The sequence below is a fragment of the Staurois parvus genome, unplaced genomic scaffold (assembly GCF_062004578.1).
Source record: "Staurois parvus isolate SC_StPar_1 unplaced genomic scaffold, SC_StPar_1.0 ptg000014l, whole genome shotgun sequence".
Taxonomy (NCBI): domain Eukaryota; kingdom Metazoa; phylum Chordata; class Amphibia; order Anura; family Ranidae; genus Staurois; species Staurois parvus.
Window position 1 is genome coordinate 523,378 of NW_028317810.1, and position 19,142 is coordinate 542,519.

At 41.2% G+C, this 19,142-nt stretch overlaps 1 protein-coding gene across 2 annotated transcripts in view; it reads left to right on the top strand.

Moving 5' to 3' along the window:
- CAMKK2 (calcium/calmodulin dependent protein kinase kinase 2) overlaps window positions 1–19,142 on the top strand; it is a 180,863-nt gene that overhangs the window by 114,412 nt on the left and 47,309 nt on the right. For both annotated transcript variants that reach the window (XM_089676527.1, XM_089676534.1), the window contains exon 8: window positions 3,455–3,476. In XM_089676527.1, the coding sequence (XP_089532653.1) occupies window positions 3,455–3,476 (22 nt within the window). The remainder of the gene's footprint in view (window positions 1–3,454; window positions 3,477–19,142) is intronic.

Here is a 19,142-nt window from a genome sequence, read left to right on the forward strand (position 1 = left end):
TCTGAAAAATTACTTATTTTGCTCCAGTGTACATGAGCCAATAGAGAAACAAAACATAGAAAGGCAAGTTAAACTGGCTATTGAACAAACAGATGCAACAAATATTTGAATTTTAGCAACTGACCACACAGGAAGGCTAATTTCACAATATGGCCAAATGACACCGAAACTTAAAGTTCCCTCTTAAGCAATGCACATTTTTTAGCCTAATCAACAAACATTGCAGATTTTAGTCATTCAGACATGCATGTTTGTAATAATGGTTACCAGAAAGGAAAAATATTAGCAGGACTCGATTTTGCAAGCCAGTCACAAACTGGTTCTGTTTATATTGAGTATATAATGAAAGATACGTAACCAGAGCATTCTGTCAATGAAAACTACAAGTCTGGAGGATTACTAGATCCAGAGATGTAGGTTATGGGCATTATATGATTTCTTTAGCATTTCTTATAAAACCTAGGCCTAGCCCCACCTCCATCTGAACCTCCCCTTTAATTTTTTAATGTGATGGACAACTGCACTGATGAATAAGGAGGCTTGGGAGATTGAAGTTGCAGGCCAAAGCTCTACATATACACTATATTGCCAAAAAGTATTGGGTTGCCTGCCTTTACACGCACATGAACTTTAATGGCATCCCAACCTTAGTCTGTAGGGTTCAATATTGAGTTAGCTCTCCCTTTGCAGCTATAACAGCTTCAACTCTTCTGAGAAGGCTGTCCACAATGTTTAGGAGTGTGTCTATGGGAATGTTTGACCATTCTTCCAGAAGCACATTTGTGAGGTCAGGCACTGATGTCGGACGAGAAGGCCTGGCTCACAGTCTCCGCTCTAATTCATCCCAAAGGTGTTCTATGGAGTTGAGGTCAGGACTCTGTGCAGGCCAGTCAAGTTCCTCCACCCCCAACTTTCTCATCCATGTCTTTATGGACCTTGCTTTGTACACTGGTGCTCAGTCATGTTGGAACAGGAAGGGGCCATCCCCAATTGCTTCCCACAAAGTTGGGATCATGAAATTGTCCAAAATGTCTTGGTATTCTGGTGCCTTAAGAGTTCCCTTCACTGGAACTAAGGGGCCAAGCCCAACTCCTGAAAAATAACCCCATACCATAATCCTTGCTCCACCAAACTTTACACTTTGCACAATGCAGTCAGGCAAGTACCGTTCTCAAGGCAACCGCCAAACCCAGACATGTCCATGGGATTGCCAGACAGAGAAGCGTGATTGGTCACTCCAGAGAACACGTTTCCAGTGTTCTAGAGTCCAGTGGTGGCGTGCTTTACACCACTGCATCCAACGCTTTGCATTGCACTTGGTGATGTAAGACTTGGATGCAGCTTCTTGGCCATGGAAACCCATTCCATGAAGCTCTCTATGCACTGTTGTTGTGCTAATCTGAAGGCCACACAAAGTTTGGAGGTCTTTAGCTATTGACTCTGCAGACAGTTGGCAACTTCTGCGCACTTCAGCATGTACTGACCCCGCTCTGTCATTTTACGTGGCCTACCACTTCGTGGCTGAGTTGCTGTTTTTCCCAGTTGCTTCCACTTTGTTATAATACCACTAACAGTTGATTGTGGAATATTTAGTATCAAGGAAATGTCACAGATGGACTTATTGCACAAGTGGCAACCTATCAAAGTACCACGCTTGAATTCACTGAGTTCTGGAGAGCAACCCATTCTTTCATAAATGTTTGTAGAAGCAGTCTGCATGCCTAGGGGCTTGATTTTATGCACCAGTAGCCATGGAGGTGATTGGAACACCTGAATCCAATGATTTGGAGGACTGTCCCAATACGTTTGGCAATATCGTGTATTTGAAAAGTCAAGATTCATATATAACTATAGTAGCCTATATCTTTGGATCTGCTAAATGTTTTTAATATGCAGTTTTCACTGTAAGAAACCTTTTATTTTTTTTATTGCATTTATAGCATTTGGGTTGCCCAAGTTTGTTATTGGCATATCTAGCCAGGTGATTGGATACAAGTTTCAGTAAGGCTGCTAGGATGGTGGGTAAAAGTTCCCAGATATATATATTCTATATATAGCTCTCTTTATAAAACAAGGCTTCTCACCTAAGGTTCTGCAAGAGATTGTGATTGAAAATAATTCATTTCTTTTTTTAAACTGCAATTCATTTATTAGTTTTGTCAGGAGATTTGAGAGGCCATCGATAATGGTTGCTTCATTGCATGGAAGAGAAGGATAGTGGATGATATTGACTCTCCCATCTGAATTACCTCTCCTGAATTTCCCTGGCAATCCACTAACTGGACTTGTGGTAGCGAACATGTTCTACTAGTGGTGCACCGAAATGAAAATTCTGAACTGAAATTGGCTGAAAACTGAAACCAAAATGGACAGTTTTTTAAAAATATTTTTATTTTTATATATAATCGTATTGTATTCAAATTTTTTAATTAATATCATGAATTTAAATGGATATCAATTTAATAAATACAATCCAGTAACATAAAATAGCCTTTGTTGAAAGTAACACACAAAAAGTGGACAGAAAATAAAATTAAATATATATATAAAATGAAAAAAAACCTTAAATAGAGGTGTTTTTGCATTGAAGTTAATAGGGGGAGTTTTTGCATTGAAGTCAATGGGACGTGATTTTGCACTGAAATCAATGAAACACAATTTTGCATTGAAGTCAGTGGGACACAACTTTTCATTGAAGTCAATGGAACATGATTTTGCATTGACGTCAATGAGACGCGATTTTGCATTGAAGTTCGTTACCATTATCTGCACCTTTTTTTATCTAGCTGCAAAACACAGATAACCCTATTTTCAGCTGTTATATATGTGCATCACTAAATTCTACATGTGTATTTGAAATACAGGGAAGCTAGACCTATTTGGATAATCTAAAAATAAAAAAAAAATATTAGTAGTAGGAAAATAACAGTAGAATCAACTGTAGTTCACTCTACCTTCTTACTTGAACCCCTTGTGTATTGTTTTGTTACTGTATTGTCTCATGTACTGTCCCCCACTATAATGTACAGCGCTGAGCAAACCTTTTGGCGCTATATAAATACTGTATAATAATAATACTACAGACTTTAGCATACAAATATGAATAAGAAGTTGGCCAACATAACCACATAAATATATTCTCTACTGACAAGAGCATTGACAACTCGATTAATATATCTACATTTTACTGACCATGCTAATGAACTGTGAGCTGTAATTCTGATTAGGTTTATGCATGTGTTCCCTGAGAGCTGAAAATTGTTTCAAGGGTTTCTCCCAGGCAAAATGGTTAAGAGTGCCTGTTCTAGAGGATAAGGTTGCATTTCCATGTAGCATTCCTCCAGATTTCAATTAGCTGTTAGATTTTTGCACCATAAGCTTTGGATATTTCAGTTATCTTTCTTCTCTGCTTGCAATAATATTAATAAAACTTGTTTCTGTTTTTGTTTTTCAGTGTTTGAACTAGTGAAGCAAGGGTAAGTTGGAAAGTACAAATAAAACAATTGCAAATTTAAATTTTAATGTTTGATTTTTTTAAAAACTGTTTCATATCCCTTTTTTAATTGTGTATATACATTCAAATGATGCACAGTGAACTGTGCATTAAGGTTGTTTTGTCTGACTGAAACATGAGACAGGGCACTGTCATTGGAATGAGCCATTCCTTAGTGTGTGTAAATTTCAGTTTGAGCTATTGAGGTCTGTAAATGTTTCTCTAAATAGGCTGTACTGAGATATAGCAAATCATGTGAAAAAAAGAGAGCTCTGCTTTCCAGATGAAAGAAATATACAATATGAATATACAATATTTCATGCTTACCTTAATAAAGAATCATTTTCCAACTGGTAGAGCTGATCGTTGAGATTTGGAAACACATGTAAGTTTTGGTCAGTACACTGGGTATATTTATTGACATAGCGCAGGTGTACACATACATATATATTCTGCTCTTATTCACTGCATTGGCAGGATTGCACATACACAGCTATCGAGATTTTTAATTTTGTTAATAACAGAAATATTAAGACTGAAGACGTATTTGCTGTTACACATAACACAGTTAATACTTATATGGAACAAGGAATTAAACAACTAAAGAATTCCCCAGATAAACAAATTGGGACATAGTGGAATGTAATAACACTGGAGCAATACATAAAAGGTAGGATCACTCCCATGAGATTGAGGTGGGAGGAGGCTCCAAATGATGGATTGGAAGATAAAAATCTGGAAGATGAGTGGTTTAGGTTTTTTAATCACAGTGAGAAAAAAAACCCACTGGAGTTGATAATATCGAGAATGAAAAAAAAAAATTGCAATTGGTGGAAAATAAAATACAAACAGAGAAATTGACACCGTTGGCATATACAACAGAGTATAAAGATAAAATACAACAGCTCTAGGAGTTTGTTACCAACGTGGATAAATATACTCAAAAGAAATAAGATTAAAAAATATCACAGGACAATGAGGACTATAAACAAAAGAAGATTTATAAATAGCAGGAGGAAGGGGTTGAGACTGGAAGGGATTCTAGAACATCTATGGAAGAGAGAGATGTACCAACAAAGGAGGCACCACAAACCCCCAGGGCCCCTCAACCATTAGAGCAAAGAAGGAGGGAAATGCACAGTGGTGGGTAATGAAGAAAAGGCCCCTGGGAAAATAGACCTAATCCCTAGAGTAATTATAGGGGAGAGAGTAGAAGCAGGGCTGCTGTTAGAAACCATGGAACCCTATACAGCCAACATGATAGGGACTTCCCCTGCCCCCACATCCAAAAAAAACCAAAAAAACACAGGTTACTATGCTTCCGTTATGAATTAACACAGTGAGTGATCGGTACCAATTATTCATTATGTTCATTCAGGAAAGGAAGGGGCTGGTATATGAGAGTTATTTACTGGACCCTTTCCACACTCTCCATCATGACGGATGCTATTGTGTCCTTGGGAAGAGAAAAAGGAAAGTCGGCAGCACTGTGGGGATGGGGCACACAGAGGGACCTAGGTAGCAGGGGAAATGTATGGTGCACAGGGAGGGTGATGGGTGCAGCCGGGAGGGGGCAATTACTAGAACCAATCTTCTGTATGGCTCTCTGCAGTAGTGGAATCCCAGCAGAAGAAAGAGGAGAATAAGCCAGCTTTCAGCTACTGCAGAGAGAACAATACAGGGAATCGGTTCCAGTAATTGACCCCTGCTATGCCAATCATCCTCCCTGCCCACATCCCTGAGGCCCCATACAGGAGGACTGGTGGTACCATCTTATCCATGGCCCTGAGTAGAAGGCAGAATGATAGACCAGAATATTGGGTACCAGTGCACAATAGGTATGAGCCTCTATCTTATGATAGAACTCCGAATAGAGGCCAGCACCAACAGAGAGGGGATTTTCTAGGGAAAGGTCCCAGGGGACGCTCCTGGAGGGGAAGAGTGAGACCTAATATCAGGGGAAAGGAAGGTTTATCCCACAAGAAAGGAGGCTATGAGAGGGACAAAGGACACAGAGTTGGAACCCATATATCAACCAGTGGATGAGAGAAGAGGAAGAGAGAAAAGACGTAGAGAATATAGAGGGGGATGAAGGAAAAAGAAAAAGAGAAGCATAATGGAAGGGATTTTCAATTTAAGTGATGTCAGTTTTACTGATGATGAGTTAAGAATGTGGAATTGGGAATAAAATATGCCCAGGTAAAAATATTAATAAGTTCAATGTATATATAGATTTACAAAAATTCATGAGAAAATTGAACATAAAAAAATATTATGCAGACAAAAATGATTTAGTTCAGTCAGAAGAGACAGAGTTTTAACATAGTGGACGAAGAAACCACTCTACTTTTATCCCCAAGTTGAATAACAATCATTGTTTGGAGGTATTCAAGTTGCTAGTAGAACAGGACATTCAGGGTATCAAAATTGACCTAATTAGATATAAAAAGGATATAAAAAGGAGTTTGTAAGAGCTGGAGAATAGGAAAAATATGGTCTTTAGACCAGCTGATAAAGGGGGTGGATTGTTTTCCTTACTGTAAAAAGGAAGATTATGAGAGAGAGCATAATAAGCTACTATCAGATCAGGGTATTTATGAATTGCTTAGAGGAGACTCAGGTAATAATTATAAAGGGAAGCTAAAAAAAAAACTGAATAAAAAAAGCATAAGCAGAAAGATAAGTTGCCCATAACCCCTTGAAGAGACCCATAATCAGTAGGGTATATTCAGTGTTTACAAGATTAGGGGAGTATTTGGATCACTTTTTACAACCATTGGCACAGAGATTTCCGGCACACCTGAAGGATAACAAGGACCTTATTAATATAAATAAGGCAGTAAGAGTAAATGACAGTTGTTTTTTTAGCCAGTATTGATGTAAACTAAATTTATACTAATATAAAACAAGATGATGCTTTAAAAGCTGTGGAGTGGGTGTGAAATAAAGACATTAGTTTTAAGACAAAGCAAGGAGAATTTATATTAAAGATATTAGAACTAGCTATGGGTAGCAACTACTTCTGGTACAATAGAAAATGGTATAGACAAAAGAAGGGCGTAGTAATGGGGGCTGAATATGCCCCCATCATTGCCAATGTGTTCATGAGTAACTGGGAGGAAGAGGAAACTTATAGTAAGAACAGACCGGAGTTGAACTAAATAGGAGATATATCAATGATGTTATCATCATGTGGCAGGGGCCAAAGGACATGCTAAAAAGGTTTCTGCAAGAAACAAATGTAAATAAAAATGAGATATCTTTCTCAGGCAATTATGAAATAGAAGTGGTTAACTACTTGGACCTGGTAATTTTCAAAAAAGGACAGAGGTTGGGTACGCATACTTATTTTAAAAACACTGATCGTAATGGGTACTTCCCTACGGGAAACTGCCATCACCCGCAATGGCAAAGAGCAGTCCCATAAGGTCAGCTGTAATGTATTAAAGGAAACTGTAATGGGAAAAATGATTTTGAAATGCAGGCTGACATAATACCTAATAGGCTTAAGAACAACGGCTACAATCTCAGTCTTCAAAGGACTGAGATTGAGTTCTGCAGTCACTTTTGCAGCAGTTGTTTTATTATTCTGGGTCGCAATCCTGCACAGCGTCATTTTGTCTCTCTCGGCCAGTTGACCATGTCAACCACACTTATGCTTAGCAGAAATTGTATGTGCCGTCATAGCCTTTGATACTGTACCTCGCAACAAGGCGAATAAATTGACAACTTCAGTCACAGAAGCACCAGCTAAGTGGGCACCAACAATTTTCCCACTTTGAAACTCAGTAAAGGATAAGTTCAGCTTTTAGACAAAAATAATACATGTTTTTGCAGGTAAAAAAATGTGCATTTATTATTTTGTCTACAGGAGCCTGGAAAGCATTGCACCAGCGATCAGTAGATTGCTGATGCCATGCAGGTCTCCTGCAGACCTGTCAGAATATCTGCTTGTCGTACAGGATGTATGAGCAAGCAGATATTCTGACAGGAAGCTTCAATTAACTACCACGGCACTCCACAGCGCCATGGTAGTTCAGTGAAAACTGCAGCTGACAGGTGCTAAGGCTGTTAGGATTTGCAGTTCATTCATTCACGGAAGTCCGTGAATGAATGATGCAGACATGTGGCGGAGCCCCGCACAGCCAAGCTGTTTTCAAATTTGACAGAATAGTACCGGGAGGCTTATCCCCGTACTATCTGTCAGAGGGAGGGCAGGCGGCGGCTGCGGCAATGGGAACATGTTACATGTAACATGTTCCCAAAGGTAAACTTATCCTTCAAACTCTGACATGGCTCTATATTACTAGCCTAGCAGCGAATGATGAAATTGAGGCTTCCCACCTGTTAGCTAGGTGTCTCATCACACAGTGGAAGCAAAAGAATGTTACATCACTTCCCCTTTCAACACAAACATGTCACTTTCACACCTGCAAATAATGTAGTGTTTCCATTCTTTATCTATCCCCGTATGTGTATGTATATATATATATATATATATATATATATATATATATATATACAGTTGCAAGAAAAAGTATGTGAACCCCTTGGGATTACGTGGCGTTTTGCATGAATTGGGCATAAAATATGATCTGAAGGTCATCTAAGTCACAACAATAGAAGAACACAGTCTGCTGAACATAATACTACACAAACATTAGATGTTGCCATGGTTTAATTGCACATAACATGTAAACATTCACAGTGCAGGGAGGAAAAAGTATGTGAACCTTTGGACTTAATAACTGGTTGACCCTCCTTTGGCAGCAATAACCTCAACCAAACGTTTCCTGTAGTTGCAGATCAGACCTGCACAACAATCTGGAGTCATTTTGGACCACTCCTCTTCACAAAACTGTTTCAGTGTAGCAATATTCTTGGGATGTCTGGTGTGAATCGCTTCCTTAAGGTCATGCCACAGCATTTCAATCGGGTTGAGGTCAGGACTCTGACTGGGCCACTCCAGAAGGCGTATTCTGTGCTGTTGCAACCATTGTTTTGTTGAATTACTTGTATGCTTTGGGTCATTGTCCTGTTGCATCACCCATCCTCTGCGGAGCTTCAGTTGGCGGACAGATGGTCGTACGTTTTCCTGCAAATGTCTTGATAAACTCTGGAATTCATTTTCCCATCAATGACAACAATCCGTCCAGGCCCTGAGGCAGCAAAGCAGCCCCAAGCCATGATGCTCCCTCCGCCATGTTTTACAGTGGGGATGAGGTTTTGATGTTGGTGTGCTGGGCCTTTTTTTCTCCACACATAGTGTTGTGTGTTCTTCCCAAACAACTCAATCTTGGTTTCATCTGTCCACAGTATATTTTGCCAGTAGTGCTGTGGAACATCCAGGTGCTCTTTTGCAAACTTCAAACGTGCTGCAATATTCTTTTTGGACAGCAATGGCTTCCTCCGTGGTGTCCTCCCATGTACTCCATTCTTGTTTAATGTTTTCCTTATTGTAGATGTGTCAACAAAAATGTTAGCATGTGCCAGAGATTTCTGTAGGACTTTAGCTGACACTCTGGGATTCTTCTTTACCTCATGCAGCATTCTGCGCTGTGCTCTTGCAGTCATTTTTACAGGACGACCACGCCTAGGGAGAGTAGCAACAGTGCTAAACTTTCTCCATTTGTAGACAGTCTGTCTTACCGTGGACACGTGAACATCAAGGCTTTTGGAGATACTTTTGTAACCCTTTCCAGCTTCATGCAAGTCAACAATTCTTGATCGTAGGTCTTCTGAGAGCTCTTTTCTGTGAGGCATGGTTCACATCAGACAGTGTGTGTGTTTAAGGGCAGGACAGCTGTCAGCAACACATCCAATATCATCACACTGATTGGAGTCAAGGTTGGCTCACTCCTGGCTCCAATTAGCTCTGGGAGAAGTCATTAAGCTAGGGCCTCACATACTTTTTCCTCCCTGCACTGTGAATGTTTACATGTTATGTGCAATTAAACCATGGCAACATCTAATGTTTGTGTAGTATTATGTTCAGCAGACTGTGTTCTTCTATTGTTGTGACTTAGATGATGTTCAGAGCACATTTTATGCCCAATTCATGCAAAACTCCACGTAATCTCAAGGGGTTCACATACTTTTTCTTGCAACTGTATATATATATATATATATATATATATATATATATATATATGGCTGGTTTTGCCTACATTACTCTATTGTAGTCCGTTTCGGATTTAAGACTGTTGCTTAATAGTTTGTCATTCTTTCCTGGAAGGGATATACAGTATAGCATATGGAGAAAGCGTGATGGGGACATGTAATACACTAATACACACTTCCTTTCTTTGGAAATGTCTTTTGCATACTACATTTTTTGTAAACTGATGATATTGTGCATATTGTAGTGTACGTATATGTAAAACACTCCAAAGAAAGACTGTCAAATATTTATTTCATGTGTTACTGTATATAATACTGAGTTATTGTTCAGTATTGCAGTGTTCATCCCCATCAGTCCTGAAGGAAGGTATACCCTAAATCAGTGTTTTTCAACCTTTTTTGTGCAAAGGCACACTTTTTTCATGAAAAAAATCACGAGGCACACCACCATTAGAAAATGTTAAAAAAATTTACCTCTGTGCCTATATTGACTATATATAAAGTAATTCTCTTGAATAGGAATCAAACACAAAGAAATTATTTTATAATTACTTTATTATGAAATAATAAAGTATTTTATAATTGGACCCGGGGGCCGGACCAAGAGTAGATGAATGATGTGTATGTGTCATCCATAGTAAGTATAGTAATATTCCCCCATAGTAAGCATAGTAATTAATCCCCCATATAGTAATTCATCCCCCATAGTAATTAATCCCCCATATAGTAATTCATCCCCCATAGTAATTCATCCCCCATAGTAATTAATCCCCCATATAGTAATTCATCCCCCATAGTAATTAATCCCCCATATAGTAATTCATCCCCCATATAGTAATTCATCCCCCATAGTAATTCATCCCCCATATAGTAATTCATCCCCCATAGTGTAATTCATCCCCCATAGTGTAATTCATCCCCCATAGTAATTCATCCCCCATAGTAATTCATCCCCCATATAGTAATTCATCCCCCATATAGTAATTCATCCTCCATATAGTAATTCATCCCCCATAGTAATTCATCCCCCATATAGTAATTCATCCCCCATAGCAATTCATCCCCCGTATAGTATTTCATCCCCCGTATAGTATTTCATCCCCCGTATAGTATTTCATCCCCCGTATAGTATTTCATCCCCCATATAGTATTTCATCCCCCATATAGTATTTCATCCCTCATATAGTATTTCATCCCCCATATAGTAATTCATCCCTCATATAGTATTTCATCCCTCATATAGTATTTCATCCCCCCATATAGTATTTCATCCCTCATATAGTAATTCATCCCTGATATAGTAATTCATCCCCCATATAGTATTTCATCCCCCCATATAGTATTTCATCCCTCATAAAGTAATTCATCCCTCATATAGTATTTCATCCCCCACAGTACTATTCCCCCCCCCCCCTTCTAGTAAGCCAAGTCCCCCGTGTCAATTCACTTACCTTTTGCGTTCCTCTCGCTGTCTTCCCGCGCCGTTCGGGTCTTCAGGGCGGACTGTGAGAGGAGCCTAGCTCCCCTCCCCTCACGTTCGGCACGCTGCCCCGCCTACACACATCCTGACAGCCACATCCGCAAGCCGGATTAAAAGGTCCGCGCGGACTTTTGGGGCTGCCAACCGAGAGGAGGCAGGGGAGCGGCCGACCGAGAGGAGGGAGGGGAGCAGGCGCCCGGCACACAGAAGAGCCGCATTAGACTGGGTAAAGAGCCGCATGTGGCTCGCGAGCCGCGGCTTGCCGACCACTGAATCATTAGATTCTAATGATTGGTCTATTTGTGAGCCGAAGCCACATGTTACAGATGAAATTGGAATTTTTCCCACGGCACACCAGACAATATCTCACGGCACACTAGTGTGCCGCGGCACAGTGGTTGAAAAACGCTGCTCTAGGGCAGTGTTTTTCAACCTTTTTTGTGCAAAGGCACACTTTTTTCATGAAAAAAATCACGAGGCACACCACCATTAGAAAATGTTAAAAAAATTTACCTCTGTGCCTATATTGACTATATATAAAGTAATTCTCTTGAATAGGAATCAAACACAAAGAAATTATTTTATAATTACTTTATTATGAAATAATAAAGTATTTTATAATTGGACCCGGGGGCCGGACCAAGAGTAGATGAATGATGTGTATGTGTCATCCATAGTAAGTATAGTAATATTCCCCCATAGTAAGCATAGTAATTAATCCCCCATATAGTAATTCATCCCCCATAGTAATTAATCCCCCATATAGTAATTCATCCCCCATAGTAATTCATCCCCCATAGTAATTAATCCCCCATATAGTAATTCATCCCCCATAGTAATTAATCCCCCATATAGTAATTCATCCCCCATATAGTAATTCATCCCCCATAGTAATTCATCCCCCATATAGTAATTCATCCCCCATAGTGTAATTCATCCCCCATAGTGTAATTCATCCCCCATAGTAATTCATCCCCCATAGTAATTCATCCCCCATATAGTAATTCATCCCCCATATAGTAATTCATCCTCCATATAGTAATTCATCCCCCATAGTAATTCATCCCCCATATAGTAATTCATCCCCCATAGCAATTCATCCCCCGTATAGTATTTCATCCCTCGTATAGTATTTCATCCCCCGTATAGTATTTCATCCCCCGTATAGTATTTCATCCCCCATATAGTATTTCATCCCCCATATAGTATTTCATCCCTCATATAGTATTTCATCCCCCATATAGTAATTCATCCCTCATATAGTATTTCATCCCTCATATAGTATTTCATCCCCCCATATAGTATTTCATCCCTCATATAGTAATTCATCCCTGATATAGTAATTCATCCCCCATATAGTATTTCATCCCCCCATATAGTATTTCATCCCTCATAAAGTAATTCATCCCTCATATAGTATTTCATCCCCCACAGTACTATTCCCCCCCCCCCTTCTAGTAAGCCAAGTCCCCCGTGTCAATTCACTTACCTTTTGCGTTCCTCTCGCTGTCTTCCCGCGCCGTTCGGGTCTTCAGGGCGGACTGTGAGAGGAGCCTAGCTCCCCTCCCCTCACGTTCGGCACGCTGCCCCGCCTACACACATCCTGACAGCCACATCCGCAAGCCGGATTAAAAGGTCCGCGCGGACTTTTGGGGCTGCCAACCGAGAGGAGGCAGGGGAGCGGCCGACCGAGAGGAGGGAGGGGAGCAGGCGCCCGGCACACAGAAGAGCCGCATTAGACTGGGTAAAGAGCCGCATGTGGCTCGCGAGCCGCGGCTTGCCGACCACTGAATCATTAGATTCTAATGATTGGTCTATTTGTGAGCCGAAGCCACATGTTACAGATGAAATTGGAATTTTTCCCACGGCACACCAGACAATATCTCACGGCACACTAGTGTGCCGCGGCACAGTGGTTGAAAAACGCTGCCCTAAATATCCCTACAATGAATGTTCATTCACACTGGCACTCCTGTGTGTAGCGTTTATAAACACGAGAAGTAATTTGTGTAGCATGAAAAACTTTGTTCTCTCCAAGATCACTTTCTGAGTGATCCTGCTTGTTTGTGCCACAATCCCCAGATTTCGTGTGCAGTTTTTCATGCACGTTTACATGCAGTTGTAATGTGTTTGGGGTGTGTTTTATACAGTAAAATCTTTTTTAGTTGCGCTTACATGCATTTACAGTACATTTATTCGATTTCTGAGCACATTTAGATACAAAAAAATGCTGTACTTTTTTTTTTTTTTGTTAAACGCACATGAAAGCACCACAGTGGTGTAAACTAGGCCCATTGAAATACATTTATTTTGTTTGCATATGTGTTCATAATATGTTTAAAACCAGGATTGGTCTCTCTCCAGACTTGGACACCTCCGCTGGTAAATCTTCCTTCTCCCCATCGGTCTTATCTCAAATTAGGTTGCGTTTGCATGACTCACATTTAGTGGACATTTGGCGTATCCAGCACCCTTCAGAACGAGACTAGTTTTTACTCTGCAGCTCATGCGCCATACAGTCGTATAGACTATTTCTTTTTCGCAGTCTTTTCTTGATTGTCCGACTTCAACCTCTCGCGGTAATTTTTAATGGTCGGAACACGCCCCAATCCATCTTACGATTCAGGACCGATCATTGTCCTTGCCTCATTTTTCGTGGTGCTTGAATGATACCCTGCTCAAAGATTCATTGTGTGTCGCGGAAATAGTGCAGGCTATTCAAAATTTTGTTCTTGATCATGCATCGGACACTACCGACCCTCTTACTCAATGGGAGACTCTCAAATGTGTCCTTGGAGGGGTTCTCATTAAACATGGATCTCGTTTAAAAAAGGCACGCACGAAGGAGATGCGTCGCTTATTTTCACTCATTGCGCACCTGGAATCTTCTCACAAAAGCACGTTGGACCCGGCGCTCGCAGTGGACTTATCTAATGCGCGTGGAGACTTACTCCAACTTTTGGATTCTTCCTCCCTTGTTGCACAGGACAGAGCACACAACACCTATTATTCCCTGGCTAATAAATGTGGCCAGCACCTGGCACGTGTACTCTACCCCCGTCCGTTTCGTCGTCTGATCCAGCATATTAAGGCGCCTAACAATACTAAACTCTACCATAATAAAGGAATTTCTTCTGCGTTTGAGCGTTATTATTCTCAACTTTACAATCTGTCCTCGGTGACTCCTGACGCTCTTTCTGTTTTTCCTCTTCTGGCTGTGTCTCAATACATTGTAGAAACGGTGTTGCCTGTTCTGGATGCTCAGGATGTGTTGACCCTAGAGGAGCCTTTCTCGACTTTGGAAGTTCTCGGGGCAATTAAGGCCCGGGTCCGGATGGGTTTACCCCGCGATTTTACAAAACATTTGCTGCCGAACTGGCCCCGCTTCTAGCCCAAGCTTTTAATATTATCGACGATTTGAACGTGCCTTCAAACGCTTTCCTGTCCGCCAATATTTCGGTTATCCCTAAACCGGGCAAAGACCCTTCTCTTTGTGGTTGCTATCGCCCAATTTTTTACTCAATTTGGACGTTAAACTTTTTGCTAGAGTTTTGGCTAACCGCCTTTCCCCTTTTCTGCCAACCCTGATCCACCATGATCAGGTTGGTTTTATCCCCGATCGCGAAGCTAGGGAGAATACTTCTAAAACAATCCATCTTATCTCTTATATTAAGTAACATGCTTTAAAGGCTTGACTCCTTTCATTTGATGCTGAGAAGGTGTTCGACCGCTTTGATTGGCGCTTTTTATGACTCACCCTGGAACAGATCGGTTTGGGTTCGTGGTTCCTCGCTTGGATTATGTCCCTCTATTCTCGTCCTTCGGCGTCTGTCCAAGTGAATGGTATGGTCTCTTCACCCTTCACCATATCGAATGGGACTAGACAGGGTTGCCCCCTCTCGCCTTCTCTCTTTGTCTTAGTAATGGAACATCTTGCGAGAGCCATACGAGCTAATGACTCAATTTTGGGGATCCGCATGCCCTCCACACATCAAAAATTATCGTTATAATTAGATTTATTTGGCACCGGGGGTTCTCTAGGTTAAAATATAGGTTACTTACCCGAAACTCAGAGGCGGAGTGGGTTTACCAGACTTTGAGCTTTATTATAGAGCTACGTTACTAGCCCGGATGCTTGATTGGTTTCCCAGACCCTTTCGTAGAGTCTCTTGTATGATAGAACAAGAGTTGGCACGAGTTGATCTTTGGGCTTTACCTTGGGGTTATAGCCGGGACCTTAAGCATTTTCCCGGCCTATCCCCATTGACTGTGGCTGTACTGTGCTTGTGGTGTCAACGGGGCATCATTGTTTTATTATCTTCTGATCCCTCTCCCTTATCATCCCTATTTGATAACCCCGCTCTTCCTCGGGGGCTAGGCTCTGCTATTCTTGGTCCCTTTATGCGTGCCTCCTGGCCTGTAGCCCGAAATTTTATTTGCTCCCAATCGGGTCTCCCGCTCCTTCAAGGTGGGCTTAAGGACCATGAACTCTCCCATGGATGCCATTTTTGCCCAGTCTCTTTCTTGTTGAATGATGAACACTGACCTTAACTGAGACAAGTGGGGCCTGCAATTCTTTACATGTTGTTCGAGGTACTTTTATGACCTCCTGGATGAGTTGTTGGCCGGCCGAAAAATGTGCTTAATCACAGTTTAATCATGATTTAGCAAGGGATGGGGTAATTCTGAATAATTTCTTTATCTTTGAAAATCTGCATTTTCATTTTGAAATGTACTGGATGGATACCATGGATTGTGTATACTTGACTTTGTAACCTGTGTAACTATTGAAGTACTGACATGGAACTTGCTATACAGTTTGAGCTCGTGATTTTGTATGTACTCCTACTGTTATTCACATGTACATTATTGCATTGTTTCAGTAAAGATTCCTTGCGTTAAAAAAAAAAAAAAAGTTTGATCTCAATCAATTAAGTGTGACAAATATGCAAAAAAAAAAAAAACACAGAAAGGGGGCAAATACTTTTTCACAACACTGCATGGTAACACTCTACTGCACGTGTCACAGTGTGTAATAGAAAAAAACCATAACAAATTGTAATAAATAAGAAATTGGTAAAAAAAAAAATAAAACATTTTTTTTACATGCTGTCAACCAGCCAGTGTCCCTGATCACCACCATACCAGATATATGATGATGCTGTACTGCTCTGGTGACAGTATGCAACAAAAAAAAGAACACTTTTTTTAATTTCTTAATTTTGCAAAAATTTGTGACAAAAAAATTACAACTTCAAAAAACTCACCATGCCTCTTGCCAAATACCTTTGTCTGTCTGCTTTCCAAAAGGTCATTTGGGGGTATTTGTACTCTCCTGGCATTTTAAGACTTCAAGAATTGGATAGTCAGTCAGTACATCAAGAGTGATCGATTTTCAAATGAATTTTCAATTTTCATGAAAAATGCATGCAAAGCTTTTCAATGTACTCAGATGGACAAAACACTGAACACAGGATGTTCCTACCAAGCATGTCCCACATTGTAATGACCATTTCTCACCTCAGACTTCTCCCACCCTTGGAAACAAAAGATATGTTAATGCACATTCACACCTCAGACCTCTCCCACCCTTGGAAACAAAAGATATGTTAATGACCATTCACACCACAAATTCCTCATGAAGACCCTCTGCCAGGTGGCTTTAATGACTCACTCCAGCAGACACCTCTCTCACCCTTGGAAACAAAAGAAATGTTAATGACCAACTCACACCTAGGATAATCTCAACACATACTGGCTGTCTCTGCTTCTACTCTCTGTATTTCTCTGAAACAGTCTGAAATAGATTATAATTTACCACTTTTCAGTGCATTCTGGGCATATGGGTGGTTCTCCTGTGCTTATCTTTAAAAAACGCTTCTAAATGCAAACGCACATAAACACGGTATGTAACCGCGTCTAAACAGACGTTTTTTAACCTATGTTTTCCAGAAGTCAGTTTCCATCGTTCAGAAGTGTCCCATGTACATGGGGCCTTACTCCGATGTTGTCTATTCTAATAAAATCCATTGTAAAAGGTTTCCCAAATGTTGAAATTGACCTAATTCACCGTGATGGATCCAGAAAGGCATCTGTCTGCTGACACACTCTCTCAGCCATAGCAGCCCTTCTGGTCAATACAAGAATTGCAAGATTGCCACTCTGGGCCTGAAATGCATCACAGGGCTCCTGTTTGGGGCCAGTCAGGAATAGGAAATGTGGAGATTTATAAACTTAGTGCTTCCACTGTTCATGTGTCATTTCAGTACGAATAGGAAGATGTGAATATGTGCAGATCACCAGAGATTTCTCCAATATAAAACTATGATGTAATTTATATCCATAAATCAGAAGAGATGCATGAAGTGTTGTGAGTTGTGTAGTGAATGCGCTGCATCTTTCACTTGCACACACTGCAGCTGTCACTAGATCTGTCTGTTTAGTTAGTGGTGACTGTTACTATGACAGCAGCACAGATATCATAGAAAAACTTCCTTTAACCTCTGGAGTGCCAGGTTATGTTTGAACGAAGTTTGTGTATGTCATTCTAAGAAGAGAAGCCGTAAGGGAATTGTTTCCAGTAAATCTAAAATACAGACAGACATATGCAGGCCCTCCCACTGGATACGTTTCTTTAACCTCCCTAACGGTATTCCCGAGTGTAGCTCGGGGTAGAGTTTTAGTACCAAAAGTAGTAACCCCGAGCTACACTCGGGCTTACCATGCGGCGCTGCATAGGGAGTTACCTTGTCCTTCGCTCCCACGATGTGTCCCCTGAAGCGTCCCCGGCCATCTCCTCCGGCTGATGCCGGCATCCGGCTTCTGTGTTCCGGTCCCCGTGACGTCGGGACGTACGGGCGCCGCCGGCGGCGGGAAATTTGAAAATTTAAAAAAAATGTCATTTTTTTTCAAAACGATTTTACATAGTAAAACATTACTGTTTCAACCCATTTCACATACATTTTGTCCCTAGTGCTCTGTCCTGTCCCCTGTCTGCATTTTGAATGTTCTTTCTGCCTGGAAACTTAGAAAAGTCCATGGCTTCCAAAATGCGTCCCTTTAGGTCAAAAGCGGGTTTAGATCAGCTAGAGCAGTGGTTCTCAACCTTTCTAATGCCGCGACCCCTTAATACAGTTCCTCATGTTGTGGTGACCCCCAACCATAAAATTATTTTCGTTGTTACTTCATAACTGTAATTTTGCAGTGGGAGGACTAGCGCCCCATCATTGATGTCAGTGGGATGAATAGTGTCCCATCGTTGGTATCAGTGGGATGAATAGTGCCCCATCGTTGGTGTCAGTGGGAGGAATAGTGTCCCATCATTGGTATCAGTGGGAGGAATAGTGCCCCATCATTGGTATCAGTGGGAGGAATAGTGCCCCATCATTGGTATCAGTGGGAGGAATAGTGTCCCATCATTGGTGTCAGTGGGAGGAATAGTGCCTCATCATTGGTGTCAGTGGGAGGAATAGTGCCCCATCATTGGTGTCAGTGGGAGGAATAGTGCCCCATCATTGGTGTCAGTGGGAGGAATAGTGCCCCATCATTGGTGTCAGTGGGAGGAATAGTGCCCCATCATTGGTGTCAGTGGAGTGAATAGTGCCCCATCATTGGCATCAGTGGGAGGAATAGTGTACAATCATTGGCATCAGTGGGAGGAATAGTGCCCAATCATTGGCGTCAGTGGGAGGAATAGTGCCCCATCATTGGTGTCAGTGGGAGGAATAGTGCCCCATCATTGGTGTCAGTAGGAGGAATAGTGCCCCATCATTGGTATCAGTGGGGGGAATAGTGCCCCATCATTGGTGTCAGTGGGAGGAATAGTGCCCCATCATTGGCGTCAGTGGGAGGAATAGTGTCCCATCATTGGTATCAGTGGGAGGAATAGTGTCCCATCATTGGTGTCAGTGGGAGGAATAGTGCCCCATCATTGGTATCAGTGGGAGGAATAGTGCCCCATCATTGGCATCAGTGGGAGGAATAGTGCCCAATCATTGGCGTCAGTGAGAGGAATAGTGCCCAATCATTGGCGTCAGTGGGAGGAATAGT